Source organism: Lethenteron reissneri, chromosome 61 (assembly GCF_015708825.2).
Source record: "Lethenteron reissneri isolate LAM-NWPU_2019-01 chromosome 61, ASM1570882v1, whole genome shotgun sequence".
NCBI lineage: Eukaryota > Metazoa > Chordata > Hyperoartia > Petromyzontiformes > Petromyzontidae > Lethenteron > Lethenteron reissneri.
This window is the reverse complement of record NC_083839.1, coordinates 6,619,850-6,637,230: the sequence shown is the minus strand read 5'-3', so window position 1 is coordinate 6,637,230 and position 17,381 is coordinate 6,619,850. Positions and strand designations below refer to the sequence as shown.

At 48.1% G+C, this 17,381-nt stretch overlaps 1 protein-coding gene across 1 annotated transcript in view; it reads right to left on the bottom strand.

Moving 5' to 3' along the window:
- Window positions 1-12,286: 12,286 nt before the first annotated feature.
- The window catches only part of LOC133358268 (transcriptional regulator ERG homolog), a gene marked incomplete at its 5' end in the record, with an annotated part of 16,119 nt that continues 11,024 nt past the window's right edge, over window positions 12,287-17,381 (bottom strand). Inside the window, one exon of the mRNA XM_061576506.1 lies at window positions 12,287-12,314. Coding sequence (XP_061432490.1) covers window positions 12,287-12,314 — 28 coding nt within the window. The remainder of the gene's footprint in view (window positions 12,315-17,381) is intronic.

Below are 17,381 nucleotides of genomic sequence, written 5' to 3'. Positions count from 1 at the left end.
ATATACTTCAATGTTAAAGACTCCCATATACTTCAATGTTAAAGACTCTCATAGACTTCAATGTTAAAGACTCCCATAGACTTCAATGTTAAATCCTCCCATAGACTTCAATGTTAAAGGGTCCCATAGACTTCAATGTTAAATCCTCCCATAGACTTCAATGTTAAAGGCTCCCATAGACTTCAATGTTAAAGGCTCCCATAAACTTCAATGTTAAAGGCTCCCATGTGTGGTCAAATAACACCCATAACTGATACGGCGTTGGGGCAGTGGATGAACAAACGGACGTGAATTATAACTTTTATATTACTCGACTGCAACAGCGTTTACCCACAATGCAATGTGGCATCAACATTGTAGGATTGTTCTAGATTTGAAGTTTTCGTGACTGCAAGGATTCATATTCTTAGGTTTTTTCGGTAAAGTCACGTAGGTAAAACATTAAATTAATAAAAGTAAAATAAAATAAAAATCACGACGGAAGCTTGTGTTGCCTCCGAAACGTCGTGATTTTTATTTTATTTTACTTTTATTAATTTTAATGTTTTACCTACGTGACTTTACCGAAAAAACCTAAGAATATTGTAGGATTGTACTTTTTCATATAAATGACTTTATTTAGAACCTTTTTTGTCACTGAATGCTTCGTCTGTTACTCAATAGCTGATCGAGGGTATCTATCTATACGCCCATCCATTAGAAAGCATTTGTTAAATCTAATTATCACCAGGCCCCATGGTGTAAAATGCAGTCACCAACTCTATCTCTCTGACTTTTTCGTTTACTGCACGTGCCATGAAGAAGGGTCGTTTCCCGAAACGTCGCCTTTGGTATATTTTTCCTTTTAAAGCCACAGTGTTATTGACGGATGTGTTAAGTTCAAATTATTGGCGATTGTGCACCAACACCAAGGCAGCAGCGAGTTTTTGATTGCGTGGCTGTCTGTCATCCAGTGCTGCTGTACAGGCAGCGGCGAGTGTTGATGGATCACCGCACACGAATGTTATCAAACTCCCATCCCGTGGGGCGTTCAGCAAGAACCAGAATTCTGGCTCGCCAGGAGACAACCGTGCAGCAAATATGGACTCCCGTCTGTTCTATCTGCATTGGATAGATCGTAATGAACGTTTTTGGGTTAGATCGCGTTATTTATAAATGTGTCGTAACCTTTCGATTTAAAGCTTTCGTGACTGCAGGGATTCATCTTCTTGGTTCTGTCGGTAAAGTCACGTAGAAGGAAAATAATAAAATAATAAATATTAATAATAAAAATAATATTTTTTCTTATTTTATTATTTCCCTTCTACGTGACTTTACCGAAAGAACCAAGAAAATGTGTCGTAACCCTCCACCACCCGACACGGCCAATCAGTAAAAAAGTGTCACGTTGACAAAAGACAAAATAGTTCACTACTTTAGCCCACCGGTGTTTTGAAGAGTGAATCCACAACATTTACAATTTTTGAGTAGTACGACGTTTCGCTGGTAATTACATCCAGCATCATCGAGCAAATTTCCCGATGATGAATAATATTGGTCGCGAAAGCCTACGTGTTCAAATGGGATGGATCGTTGACCCTTCACACGCGCGGCGGGTTTTCTCCGAGCGCTTTGCTTTCCTCCGACAAGTTAAAACTCACGAGTTTGCTGAGAAACATCCTCATATACAGAGGACCCCCAGAGCGTGCACAACTATCGGTAGCGCCGATTCACCGTCTGGCTGCTGCTGCTGCCTTCCCGTTCAGAATCAGATTCTTTATCTACGCCGGAGGAATCTGATGAGCGATAAAGCTCTTTTTGTACAGATGTCCAGTTGTTCCACAGATGTCCAGTTCGTCTGTGGTTCCTCTGAGTCCCCCCCTCCCTCTCCCCTCTCTCTCTCTCTGGTGTTACAGAACGAGGAAAAAGATGCTGCAAGGTGACACTGACGGCTGCTCTGTGCTTCCAGTGTTCAGGGGCCTGCTCAAGGCGCGGCTCCGGCTGGAGCACGCCATGTACCACACACACGTGTCGGTGATGTGTCTCTGTCTCTCTCTGTGTCTCTGTCTCTCTCTGTGTCTCTGTCTCTCTCTGTGTCTCTGTCTCTCTCTGTGTCTCTGTCTCTCTCTGCTCAAGACGCGGCTCCGGCTGGAGCACGCCATGTACCACACACACGTGTCGGTGATGTGTCTCTGTCTCTCTCTGTGTCTCTGTCTCTCTCTGTGTCTCTGTCTCTCTCTGTGTCTCTGTCTCTCTCTGTGTCTCTGTCTCTCTCTGCTCAAGGCGCGGCTCCGGCTGGAGCACGCCATGTACCACACACGTGTCGGTGATGTGCAGCGCGTCTTCTTCGAGCGCTGGGGAGCCGGACAAGCCCCTCTCTGCAGCAGCGTGGACGGCACCTCGTGGTGTTCACCTTCTGAAGCGCTCGCTCGTCACCGTGGTGTGCGCGATGACCACCACCACCACGTGGCTTTTATTTCGTGTTGTGCGCGGTGCATTTAGAGCCACAGCGCGTGGATTTGTAGCGTTTATTTTCATTTGTGTTGCTGGTGACTTTGTGTATTTCATATCGGAATCGCCTCCAGTGCTGTTGCTGCTGGCAGCAATAAAAGTGGTTTAACAGTCAATAAAATATTTTAAAACACTTTTTTTTTAAACACGCTTTAATGAAATGTACTGTCCGAGCTGCCCCTCCCCCTGCCCCCTTCCCCCATCGCCCCTCCCCTCCTTCCACATCCCCCGCCCCTCGGCGTGGCTCCCCGAGGCTTTTCGTGACGTAAGGGACCACGTGGTGATTTACAGGCAACGTCAGTTGAGCGTGGACAATTAGAGCCGTTTAAAAGATTGTTTAAAAAAAGATATAATTTTTAATGATAGAATATAGTATTGTCATCAGTATGACATACCTACACCAAGTTTGCAGTCGATACGACATTAGGAATACGGTTTAAATTGAGTTACAATATTTTTGGATACAACACATACAGTAAGTTAAATAAAAGCGTGTAAAAAGTTTTAAAATATATGTTTTGGATTTTTTTTATGATAGAATATCGTGTTGTCATCAGTATGACAAACCTATACGAAGTTTGCAGTCGATTGCACATTGGGAAGTGTGTAAAAATTGAGTTACAAGATTTCTTTTTTGAGGATACAACAGACGAAGTGAGTTAAATTTCGATGTAAAGCTTTCGTGACTGCAGGGATTCATCTTCTTGGTTCTTTCGGTAAAGTCACGTAGAATGGAAATAATAAAATAAAAAAATTATACAAATAATAAAAATAAAACAGAATAAAATATGTTATTATGTTTTATTTAAAGTCACGTAGAATGGAAATAATAAAATAATACAATTTCTTTAAAAAATATAAGAAAAATAAAAGTAATACATTTTTTTTATGTTTTATTTGTATTATTTTATTATTTCCATTCTACGTGACTTTACCGAAAAAATCAAGAAGACGAAGTGAGTTAAATAAAAGCGTGAAAAATGTTTTTATCTTCGAGAGCGAGTGTGGAGGCGGCTGCGATGGGCCGGTGTTACGAGTTGACTTTGCTATTCGTTGTGTCACCGTGGAGTTGGGTGTTTCCGCCGACGTCTATTGACCCTGGCAATAATTCACGGCACGCGGAGCGGCTCGTGATTAAATCGGGGAGCGGAGAGTCAACAACAGTCGATGCCTCGGCCAGGCGCTCATGAAGTCACCTCTGGTGTGTGACTAGGAGAGCGGTGGCGCTGTGGTTAGCGCACCGCTGCGACGAACCGGGCGACCCCGATTGCAAATCTCGCGCACGCTCGCGGCCAATAAACAGTGGCGAATATTTTGCAACCGCTGCTGGGCTTCCCCCTAGGTTGACTCGGCCTCAAATGAGCGCCTGGTGCGATGTGTGAAATATCGCCACCGGGGAGACAAAGGCGGCCGGGAGTGATGCTTGCATTCCGGTCTTCATGTGGTGCTCGCTTACAGCACTTGCCCCTACAGCATGTTACACGGGGAATTTATGTCTCTATGTCACACGCACACGTTGCGTGTGAGTGTGGTTTTTGTGGAGCGGTGGCGCAGTGGTGCGCGCGCTGAACTGTGATCTTGGCTTCTTAAGTTCGACTCTCGAACATTTACTAAATCAGTGCCAAGGGTTTTATGAACCTCTCCTGGGTAGAGCCCCTGAATCGAGTCAACCTCATAACGAGCACACGGTAGCTGGTACGATGAAACAAAATCAGAACTGGGGGAGACAAAGGCGGCCGGGCGCGGTGATGAATTACACAACCCATTCGTGAAAGGTGCCCCTCTTAATAAGTGCTCGCTAAACGAACACACATTAGCAGTGTTGTTCCACCCTTGTCACTGCAGTATTCATATATCTGATCGGAACGTCACAGCAGGTGACATTCACCGAGTCGCTGTTTTATTATTTGGGCTCATCGATTAACCTCCAGCAAACAAAAAGGTGAAGAGTGCGAATAGAAGTGTGGGTGGATTGAGAGATGCACACAGTACTTTTTATTTTATTTCTACCTACATGACTTTACCGAAAGAACCAAAGAGTATGCGCACGGCACTTGGATTTTTTGTCGCACTTTCCCGATGCGCTTCTGCGGCCGTCTGGAACGTTCTTCCTTCCGATATATTATGGAAGCAACTGGAGCTATGCACTTTTAAATCATCATCAAGATTTTTAACTCATTTATTCAGAACTGCTTTTTTGCGTTTAATTTGTCGTAATTTTCCCCGCCGGTACTTCCGATTAGCACGTTTGGCTACGTGCGGTGCGAAAGAAGTCCAACACACGGTGTGTGTCTGTATATATAAGTACAGAGTGGGGAGCGGTAGTGTAGCGGTTAGCGCGCTGCGCTATGAACCTGGCGACCCGGGTTCGATTCCCGCTCACGGCTAACACCAGTGACGATTATCTGAACCGGTCCCTGGGCCTCCCCTAGGTCGACTCAGCCTTAAATGAGTACCTGGTGCGACGTGTGAAACATCACCGCTGGGGAGACAAAGGCGGTCGGGCGTGGTGCTGGCCACCCACCCCCTCGTGTACCGTTCCGGCCTTCATAGGTGCTCGCTAACAGCACTTGCCCCTACAGTCTGTTAAGGCTATACGGGGGATCTTTATCTGTATAAGTACAGGACACGTCCCTGGCTAGAAGAAGAGGGGTGACCGCTGTTCGGGACTAACCACGGAAGCAGCAGCAGCCAAAAGTAGGGACAAGCGTCCGAGAGTGGGGCCCACCGAGGAGATGAAGCGATTAAATGAGCACGTGAGCGCAGCAGGTGGCAGGCATCATGAATCCATTGTAGCTGTCTCGTGTATGAATGATTACTTCTAATAATGAGCACAAAGGAACCCATTAAGATGCTAATCGGCAAAGGCACAATCGGCTCCAAATCCTCCCTTGCCACACCCAGCAGCGGAGAGAACGTGGTTTACTGCTGCTGATGTGCTACAGGATGATGTGGAGCTGAGTGGACTTTGCCGATGATCGGTGACAGCGGTGTCAAGATCGGCCTCTGTGGAGGAGGAGGCTCGTGAAGGAAGATGCTGCTGCTCCTGGGCAGTTTTGGAGGCAGCAACAACGGCGAGCGGAGGACCGGGCGGATAAAACGCGGCAAGTCGGTCAATCTGCCAGTCAACCCATGGCACCTGCTGGGGTCTGTCCCGTGACACGTGGCCTCAGCCTCCAAGTGCACCTAGCCTGGCATAATCGCCGGGGTGGCGTCACAGCCACTTCGCGGCAGTTGATTGTTGTTGTTGTTGACAAAACTGATGATGGGCAGGAAAGGTGAGAGTTGCAGGAGGGGGGGGTGGGACCTGTTGAGCATCGTCGCCATCATCATCATCTTCGGCAGCAGCAGCAGCAGGCGGTGTTTATGGCGTCACGGCGAGTGTGACACGTGGCGCGTGGAATATTGTGGCCGGGATCGTAAAGGGTGATGACGCAGCGAGATAAGGGGCCGGGTAGCCGACGAGAGGAAATTGCAGGCGCTGCACTATCTCCGTTTTAATACTTGCCCTATTATTCCCCTCGGCTTCTCCCCCCCCCTGCCCGCCTCGGCTCGGCTACAAAAGACAAAGATCCCCCCCTCCCCCCGAATAGCCTCAACAAACTGTTGGGGCAAGTGCTGTGTGACAGCGCGGTCTGTGAAGGCTTCATGTTCTTAGGATTTTTTCCCGGTAAAGTCACGTAGGTAAAAATGTTAATTAATTAAAGTAAAATAAAAATAAAAGGCTGGCACGGCGCACGAAGGGGTGGGTGGCCAGCACCACGCCTGACCGCCTTTGTCTCCCCAATGACGATTTTTTTTATACACACGGCACCAGGTACTCATTTGAGGCTGAGCCGACCTAAAGGAGGGCCGGAGACCGTTTCAGATAATCGTCACTGGTGTTTGCCGTGAGCGGGAATCACAAAGACAAAGATCCCCCATATAGCCGTAATAGACTGTTGGGGCAAGTGATGTTAGCGAGTGGCGCCTATGAATGTCGAAACGGCATCGATGGGGGTGGGTGTCCAGAACCACGCCTGACCGCCTTTGTCTCCCCACTGACGATGTTTCTACTACACACCGCACCAAGTACTCATTTGAGGCTGAGTCGACCTAAGGGAGTCCCAGGACCGGTTCAAATAATCGTCACCGGTGTTTGCCGTGAGCGGGAAACACAAAGACAAAGATCCTCCGTATAGCCTGCAACAGACTGTTGGGGCAATGGTAAGGGCAGTTAGCCGGGCGGTAGCGGTGGTGGCCAGAGGTCGCAAACGGGTTTTGATTCCTTACCCGTACCCGGCCGCACCAGGGTCGCAAACGGGTACCCGTACCCGTACCCGGCCGTACCCGTACCCTACCCGGGTATCGGGTACCAGATTGCGACCTCTGGGATGAGGCCATGTTGCAGGCGCGGGTGGGTTGATTCTAGGAACTTGAATTGTGAGAAGAGACAAGAAGTTGGGAAATGAGTGACAAACAGTTACTCACCAGTGACTCACGGCCTACCCGTACCCGGCCGCACCAGGGTCGCAAACGGGTACCCGTACCCGGCTGGGTACGGGTAGCCGGGTATCGGGTACCCGGTTGCGACCTCTGCCGTAGTCCAGCACTGTGGACGAGCAGCAGCGAGGGTTGGTGGACCACCGCACGACTGTTGTGAAACCCCCTTCCCTTGGGGCGTGTCGAGGACGAGCCCAATGCCCCGGCTCGCCAGCAGAAGGCGGTGCAGCGAGGTGTGGACCGATCGCCATCTGTTTCCATCGGAGCGGCGATTGAGCGTTGGGAGGGGTCGGGTGTACAGGTGCTCCGGTTCAATCACCGCTTGAAACATGAAGACGACTCGTCACTTCTTGGGCTGAACACGTCTTACGAATATTAAAAAAATCAATGCAGCAGGACTTTCCGTACGAAGAGCCCTCTGGCTCAGGGTGGATTTCCTCCGTCAATAAATTCGCTCGTTTCTCGGTCCGCGTGTCCTGGCGAGGGTCGTGGCGGCAGCAGCGTGCTGAGTCGTGGCGGGCCATGCCTCCCTGTCCCTGGCTACAGACTCTACTACACTATACACTACACTACTACACTATACACTACTACACTATACACTACACTACTACACTATACACTACACTACTACACTATACACTACTATACACTACTACACTATACACTACTATACACTACTACACTATACACTACACTATACACTACTACACTATACACTACTATACACTACTACACTATACACTACACTACTACACTATACACTACTACACTATACACTACACTACTACACTAAACACTACTATACACTACTAACTATACACTACTATACACTACTACACTATACACTACACTATACACTACACTATACACTACTACACTATACACTACACTACTACACTACTACACTATACACTACACTATACACTACTACACTATACACTACACTACTACACTACACTATACACTACTATACACTACTTTACACCACTACACTATACACTACTACACTATACACTACTACACTACACACTAATATACACTATACACTACTACACTATACAATACACTATACACTACTACACTATACACTACTACACTATACACTACTTTACACTACTACACTACTACACTATACACTACTACACTACACACTAATATACACTATACACTACTACACTATACAATACACTATACACTACTACATTATACACTACACTATACACTACTACACTATACACTACACTACTACACTACACTATACACTACTATACACTACTTACACTACTACACTATACACTACTTTACACTACTACACTATACACTACTACACTATACACTACTACACTATACACTACTCTACACTACTACACTATATACTACTACACTATACACTAATATACACTATACACTACTTTACACTACTACACTATACACTACTACACGATACACTACTTTACACTACTATACTATACACTACTACACTTTACACTACTACACTATACACTACTATACATGACACACTACTTACTATACACTACTATACACTACACTATACACTACTATACACTACACTATACACTACTACACTATACACTACTATACATGACACACTACTTACTATACACTACATTATACACTACTTTACACTACTACACTATACACTACTATAAATGACACACTACTTACTATACACTACATTATACACTACTTTACACTACTACACTATACACTACTATACATGACACACTACTTACTATACACTACATTATACACTACTTTACACTACTACACTATACACTACACTATACACTACTATACAATACACTATACACTACTACACTACTATACATGACACATTACTTACTATACACTACACTATACACTACCTTACACTACTACACTATACACTACTACACTATACACTACACTACTACACTACACTATACACTACTACACTATACACTACTATACATGACACACTACTTACTATACACTATACACTACTACACTATACACTACTATACATGACACACTACTTACTATACACAGACTCGATCTCTTCCTGGGGAAGTTCCAGGGCGTTCCCAGCCGAGCGACACAGTCCCACAGCCAGCAGCGTGTCCTGGGCCGGCCCCGGGGACTTCGCCCAGTGTCAAAATTATTATTATTATTCTTGGTTCTTTCGGTAAAGTCACGTAGAAGGGAAGTAATAAAATAATAAAAATGAAACATAACAAAATAATTCTCACGACGTGTCGGCCACAACGCAAGCAGCCGTCTTCAGGTGGAAAACAGGTCTGTCGAGAAGGCAGAGTCTGAATGTGCGGCTGCTTGCGTTGTGGCCGAAACGTCGTGAGAATTATTTTGTTATGTTTTATTTTTATTATTTTATTACTTCCCTTCTACGTGATGACTTTACCGAAAGAACCAAGAAGATGAATCCCTGCAGTCACGAAAGAAGCTTTAAATCGAAAATTATTATTATTGTTACTATGAATGCTGGCACGGCAGCACACGAAGGGGTGGGTGGCCAACACCACGCCAGGCCGCCTTTGTCTCCCCAGTGGCGATGTTTTTACACACCGCACCAGGCACTCATTTGAGGCTGAGTCGACCTAGGGGAGGCCCACGACAGGTTCAGATAATTCGTCACTGGGTGTTGGCCGTGAGCGGGAATCGCGAAGTCGGGTCTCCGTATTCGTAGTGCAGTGTGCTAACCGCTGCGCCACCGCTCTCCACCGCATGTACACATACAAAAGTAACAAAAAAGATCCCCCGTGTAGCCTTAACAGACTGTTGGGGCAAGAGCTGCTAGCGAGCACCTATGAAGGCCGGCACGGCACACGAGGGGGTGGGTGGCCAACACCACGCCCATCAGTCTTAATTTGAGGCTGAGTCGACCTAGGGGAGGCCCAAAACCGATTCAGATAATTGTCACTGGTGTTGGCCGTGAGCGGGCTACAAACTCAGGTCGCCGGGTTTGCAGCTCATCGCGTTAACAGCTAAACAACCGCTCGTAAATACACTCACCCACCCACCTAGCCACCCACCCAGCCATCCACTCATCCACTCACCTGGCCATCCACTCACTCACTCACCCACTCACCTAGCCCATCCATCCACCTAGTCACCCACCCACCTAACCACCCACCCAGCCATCCACTCACCTGGCCATTCACTCACTTACCCACTCACCTAGCCCATCCATCCACCAAACCATCCACTCACCCACTCAGCTCATCCAGCCATCCATATCTACCACTCTCTACTTCCCACTCACCCGTCTGTCTACCCATCAACCCACCCACCCGTTCACTCACCCCATCCACACCATCACCTCGCATCTCCCATCTCCCCGCTCATCCATCCACCCACCCACTGCCCCCCCCCCCCGCACATGGCCCCCACTCCCTCCCCTCCCACAGCACCCCCAACAATCTACAATCTACACCACAATAATGTGCGTGCGTGTGTGTGTGTATGTAGAATGGTTTCCTGGCAACTTGGGAGAGATGGCAGTGACAGAGCGGATAGGGAAAGCGACCACCATCACCTGCTACTGCTGCTGCTGCTGGCAGCTTGTCCTGTATGTGGACCGGGAAGGACCTCTCCCATCTCACCAGCACTCCCTAGAGCTGTCGAGGATGAGAGCCGTACGAGGAGTAGTCGGGCTGTAGGGTAGCGCAGGTAAGAGCGGGCGATGATGAGACGCCACGCTCTGTGAGCACAGATGGGTCACCGCTCTGCTGTACGGAACAGCAGCAGCTGCCTGTAGGAGATGCAGCATCAGCTGTGTGTCTGCCTGTAGGAGATGCAGTAGCAGCAGCTGTGTGTCTGCGTGTAGGAGATGCAGTAGCAGCAGCTGTGTGTCTGCGTGTAGGAGATGCAGTAGTAGCAGCTGCCTCTGCGTGTAGGAGATGCAGTAGCAGGAGCTGCGTGTCTGCCTGTAGAAGATGCAGCATCAGCAGCTGTGTCTCTGCCTGTAGGATATGCAGCATCAGCAGCTGTGTGTCTGCGTGTAGGAGATGCAGTAGCAGTAGCAGCAGCGTAAGGCCGGAGAACTTCTGGAGATGTGCAGAGGAGATGGATAGGGGTGGGGCTAGGGACTTGTTCTGTAGATGTGGACGAGATCAATATGCTGGATGCTGCCATGCAGCGTGGCTGAGTCGACGCTTGCGATAGATACTGAGTGGTATGGTATAGCCGTGCCCCTATAGATCTGCATGGTAGACCAGTGCTACTTGAGATGCTCCTAGAGATGTTGATGTGGCATATGGTATAAACTCGTGCTGCAGCAGACGTGGATATGCTGGATGGTATAGCGACACTGCTAGTGACGATGCTACAGACGTGACCATGCCGAATGGGATATCTGCACTGCTCTAGATGTGGATGTGCTGTCTAGTATAGCCGTGCCGTTACGGATGATGCTATAGATGTGGATGTGTCGTGTGGTATAGCCGTACCGCGATAGATGTGGCTATGCCGTATAGTTGTACCGCTGTAGGTGTGTGCTGTGTATAGGATAGCTATACTCGAGATGTGGGTCCAGGCCGGCTGTAGAGCGTCGCTATAGACTCCGGCGTACTCTCAACCGGGGTGTTCATAATGAGGGCGAATTCTCATCCCGAATGCAGCGCTTACACGACGTGTAACTTCATGGTCAACATGTACCTGTCGACAGGTGAGTGAGTGTGTGCGTGCACTTGTGTGTGCGCATGTGTGTGTGTGTACACGTGTGTGTGGACGTGTGTGTACACGTGTGTGTGTGTACGTGTGTGTGTACATGGGTCTGCCCCGTGACCTCCTGCCAGCGGGCGTTCGACACTTCACGTGGCCTCAAGGTGCACTTGGCCTGGCACAAGCGTCATGGTGACGTCACCGCCACTTAGTGGCGAATGGCGGTTGTTGTTGTTGTGTACACGTGTGTGTGTACACGTGTGTGTGTACACGCGTGTGGGGAGCGGTAGTGTAGCGGTTAGCGCGCTGCGCTACGATCCTGGCGACCAAGGTTTCGATTCCCGCTCACGGCCAAACACCGGTGACGATTATCTGAACCGGTCGTGGGCCTCCCCTAGGTCGACTCAGCCTCAAATGGTACCTGGTGCGGTGTAGTAAACATCGCCACTGAAGAGACAAAGGCGGTCGGGCGTGGTGCTGGCCACCCACCCCCTCGTGTACCGTTCCGACCTTCATAGGTGCTCGTTAACAGCACTTGCCCCAACAGTCTGTTACAGGCTATACGGGGGATCTTTGTGATTCCCGCTCGCGACCAACACCGGTGACAATTGTCTGGACTGCTCATGGTCCTCCGCTAGGTGGACTCCGCCTCAAATGAGTACCTGGTGCGGTGCGTAGGAAACATCGCCACTGGGGAGACAAAGGCGGTCGGGCGTAGTGTTGGCCTTCATAGCTACTACTCGCTAACAGCACTTGCCCCAGGAGTCTGTTCAGGCTACGTGGGGGGGATCTATGTGTAAGTTATAATCTGTGTGAGTGTGTGGTCTAATCCACGTTAGTTTTACATGTACAGAGATTCGATACTCCGTCAATGCGTATTTAACGTACCATATATCTAATTCGTCCACCCCACTTCATAAGTTACGTTTTGTATTTTTTGCGCAATTGCGTTGCCGTATCACAACAAGGTGATGACTTTCTCTCTCTGTGTTCCGTAAATTGATGCGTGTCGTATAGTCTGTGTAGGTGGATCCACGTGTGTGAGTGTGTGGTATCCCCTAGGTCGACTCAGCCTCAAAATGAGTACCTGGTGCGGCGTGTAGTAACCATGGCCACCCACCCCCTCGTGTGCCGTGCCGGCCTTCATAGGTGCTACTCGCTAACAGCACTTGCCCCAACAGTCTGTTACAGGCTATACGGGGGATCTTTGTCTTTGTTTGTTCACGCTAAGAACCTTTGCTTCCTGAGTTCGATCCCCGCTCACGGCCAACACCGATGACGATTAATCTGAACCGGTCCTGGGCCTCCCATAGGTCGACTCAACCTCAAATTAGTACCTTGTGCGGTGCGTAGCAAACATCGCCACTGTGGCATAGACGAAGGCGGGGGAGGGAGGAGTCTTGGACTCGTGGCGTCATCGTGAAGCGAGTAGCGACTTACGAATCGGTGATGCTCACATCACTCCCTCCTTGCACAGTCACGGCCGCAATAGGTGCTCGCTAACAGCATAAGATCCCCGGCACGTTCTGTTCAAGCAGTGTGGGTCTTCTTAACTTGGGGTGTATCACGCACCTCCTAGGAGGTGGGGGGGGAGGGGTGGCGAGACGTGGCCAGATTTTCTTTTTAGAAGGTAAATCATCGAAAACACAAATTAAGCACGAGGCGCATACGTTACAACTTAACTCTGTTTCATCTTCTTGGTTCTTTCGGTAAAGTCACGTAGAATGGAAATAATAAACTAATAAAAATAAAACATAATAAAATAATTCTCACGACGTTTCGGCCACAACAGAGTCTGAATGACTCTGTCTCCTCGATAGACCTGTTCTCCACCTGAGGACGGCTACTTGCGTTGTGGCCGAAACGTCGTGAGAATTATTTTATTAGTTTTATTTTTATTATTTTATTATTTCCATTCTACGTGACTTTACCGAAAGAACCAAGAAGATGAATCCCTGCAGTCACGAAAGCTTTAAATCGAAATTTAACTCTGTTTATTAACATCACGGCCGTAGCCATGGAGTCAACATTGGGGGGGGGGGACCAAATCTTCCAGGGGGTGTGGGGGTCCCCCCCCCCCAGAAAAAAATCTTAATTTGAAAACTAATTTCCAGCCTAAATATTTTAAAATTCACTAACACATGGGATGGACTTTTTAAATTTTTTTTTACAATAATGTCTAATAGTGTATTGTATTACATTGCTCTGTTTAATATTTTTTACCTTTTCTTGTTTCACTGTATGTAATGGCAGAGATTAGGGATTCATAAAGTACAACCATAACCACAATCATATTAACAGAAATGTGTCCCCACCAATATTTAAATATGCTCAAAATGTCCACCCCCACCCAATACATTGCTATAAAATAGATTTCTGTTTATATGATAAATAAATAGGGGACGTGTCTCCCGCAACGTATATTATAATGACGGTATTGGTTAACATTGCGCACTTTATAGCATTCGAGAACCTAAGGGGGAATTTTGATTTAAAGCTTTTCTGACTGCAGGGATTCATCTTCTTGGTTCTTTCGGTAAAGTCATGTAGAAGGGAAGTAATAAAATAATAAAAATAAAACATAATAAAATAATTCTCACGACGTTTCGGCCACAACGCAAGCAGCCGTCTTCAGGTAAAGAACAGGTCTGTCGGAAAGACAGCGTCTGAATGCTGTCTCACGACGTTTCGGCCACAACGCAAGCAGCCGTCCTCAGGTGAAGAACGGGTCTGGCGGAAAGACAGCGTCTGAATGCTGTCTTTCCGACAGACCTGTTCTTCACCTGAGAACGGCTGCTTGCGTTGTGGCCGAAACGTCGTGAGAATTATTTTTATTATGTTTTATTTTTTTTATTTTATTATTTCCCTTCTACGTGACTTTACCGAAAGAACCAAGATGAACCTAAGGGGGTTCAAGGCGGCAGGTTAAGGACCACTGCGTTGAAGGTGATGATGTGTCAGTGGGTCTCATGCGTTCCGTTTCATCGTAAAACTTCTACAGAAATGACCTCCACGCAGTTTTTTCCTGCATTTTTTTCTGTTTGCGCATAGTCACTTTAAGATTAAAATTTCGATTGAAAGCTTTCGTGGCTCCATCGATTCATCTTCTTGGTTCTTTCGGTAAAGTCACGTAGAAGGGAAATAATTAAATAATAAAAATAAACATAATAAGCTAAAATTCTCACGACGTTTCGGCCACAACGCAAGCAGCCGTCCTCAGGTGAAGAACAGAGCTGTTTGCGTTGTGGCCGAAACGTCGTGAGAATTTTCGCCTAATACGTTTTATTTTTATCATTTTATTATTTCCCTTCTACGTGACTTCACTTTAAGATGTTTTCTTGTTCATGTTTTAGTATTTTTGTTTGTTGCGGTTGCACCCGATTCAAGAGCCGAATGGCTCACGGGGCTCTACCAAATAAATTTAACTTGAAACTGAAACACGCGAAAGCGCCGTCGTAACCTTTTGCGAATTATGCAGGGCAATCCATTTACAGATACCCCACTCCCTCCCCCTTCTCGACAATCCAAATGAATAATCGTGAAAGCGATGTGCTCGGCACCCTACAGGGTGAATACTGTTACAAGAAGCAGTGCTTGCATTGATATTGGTGGGAAGACGCTTAAAGGTTTTTTGACATGCAACGGTTTCAGATCCTCTGTGGTTCCTCCAGATGCATTTTAGTGGGGTGTCTACAAACGGATCGCCCTGCAATTGTGTCTTATAACAAAGACAAAAGATCCCCACCCCCGAGATAGCCTCAGCCGACTGTTGGGGCAAGTGCTGTTGGCGAGCGTCCTTTGTCGGCCGCCACAGAACACACCGTCCTAGGTCATCATTTGACGCTGAGTCGACCTAGTAGAAGCGCCGGACCGGTTCAGATAATTATCGTCGCTGGTGTTGGCCGTGAGCGACACTCCGACTCATGCCGCCGGATTCGTAGCGCGGCGCGCTAACCACTGCGCCACCGCTCTCTGTCCGATAACACAAACACACATGGCATATGAAACTTATAATTAACCGATGTGTGCGTATTTGAATGATAAGCTAAGTGTCTGGTGTAGGGTCTTACGTCTCATCCGTGTACGCAGATCAAGCGCGTGCGTGATTTGTGCGCGTATAGCTATTGCACAAAGTGCACCTAGCCTGGCACAAGGCACTTCGTGACGAGTGGCGCTCATATTCTTGGTTCTTTCGGTAAAGTCACGTAGAATGGAAATAATAAAATAATAAAAATAAAACATAATAAAATAATTCTCACGACGTTTCGGCCACAACGCAAGCAGCCGTCCTCAGGTGGAGAACAGGTCTGTCGAGAAGACAGACCTGAGTGGCGCTCGTTTGGGTCAATCGCCGGACGAAGGCTTCCCACACGCCGTGTCGATCATCGTGGAAGTTTTTTGTTTGCCATACTTCACCCCCCTGGTCAATGGTTGAAACATCGTCGAACGACTGATGTCAAAGCCCCTAGTGAGTGCGCAATTGAAGTTACGTAGCAGGTCGTGTTCAATGAGCGATGCGCTAACCAGTGCGCCACCACTCCACCTGTGTACACGACACACGTGTACACGCGTGTGTGCGTTCTGCGTGCGGTGGTGTAGCGGTTAGCGCGCTGCGCTATGAACCTGGCGACCCGGGTGTGTGTACAGGTGTGTGTGTGTACAGGTGTGTGTGTATAGGTGTGTGTAGGTGTGTGTACAGGTGTGTGTGTGTACAGGTGTGTGTGTACAGGTGTGTGTACAGGTGTGTGTACAGGTGTGTGTGTATAGGTGTGTGTGTGTACAGGTGTGTGTAAAGGTGTGTGTAAAGGTGTGTGTATAGGTGTGTGTAGGTGTGTGTACAGGTGTGTGTGTGTACAGGTGTGTGTGTGTACAGGTGTGTGTGTACAGGTGTGTGTACAGGTGTGTGTACAGGTGTATGTGTGTGTATAGGTGTGTGTGTACAGGTGTGTGTACAGGTGTGTGTAAAGGTGTGTGTGTGTACAGGTGTGTGGATAGGTGTAATACAGGGTAGCGGTAATGTAGCTGTTCACGCGTTGCGCTACAAAACCTGGCGACCCGGGTTCGATTCCCGCTCACGGCCAACACCAGTGACGATTATCTGAACCGGTCCTGGGCCTCCCCTAGGTCGACTCAGCCTGAAATGAATACCCGGTGCGGTGTGTAAACATCGCAACTGGGGAGGCAAAGGCGGTCGGGCGTGGTGCTGGCCACCCACCCCCTCGTGTACCGTTTTGGCCTTCATAGGTGCTCGCTCACAGCACTTTCCCCTCCAGTCTGTTAAGGCTATATGGGGGATCTTTGTCTTTGTCTTTCTGATTTACGTGTGTGTGTGATGCACGTGCGTGTGCGTGTGATGCACGTGCGTGTGTGTGTGTGATGCGCATTAGCCGTGTCTCTGTCCATCTCGTCGTGTCTCTCTGGCCGTCTCCACGTGCCTCTATCCCCCCCCCCCCCCGTGTGTCTCCCTCTCTTCCCCGTCGATTATTTTATTGCTCCGAGTCGGATTCCGGACCTCGGAAACTCCGCTTCCTGAGAGTGGGGGGGGGGGGGGAGAGACCCCTCACACCCCCCCGCCCCCCGTATCACCTCCTTCTACCTCTTCCATGAATATCTCACACCCTCCGCTACCTCATCACTTTCCACCCTAGCCCCCTCTAAACCTTCTCATCCTAACACCCATCACCTCCTCCACCGCACCCATCACCTTCTCACACTCCTCACCCTTACCT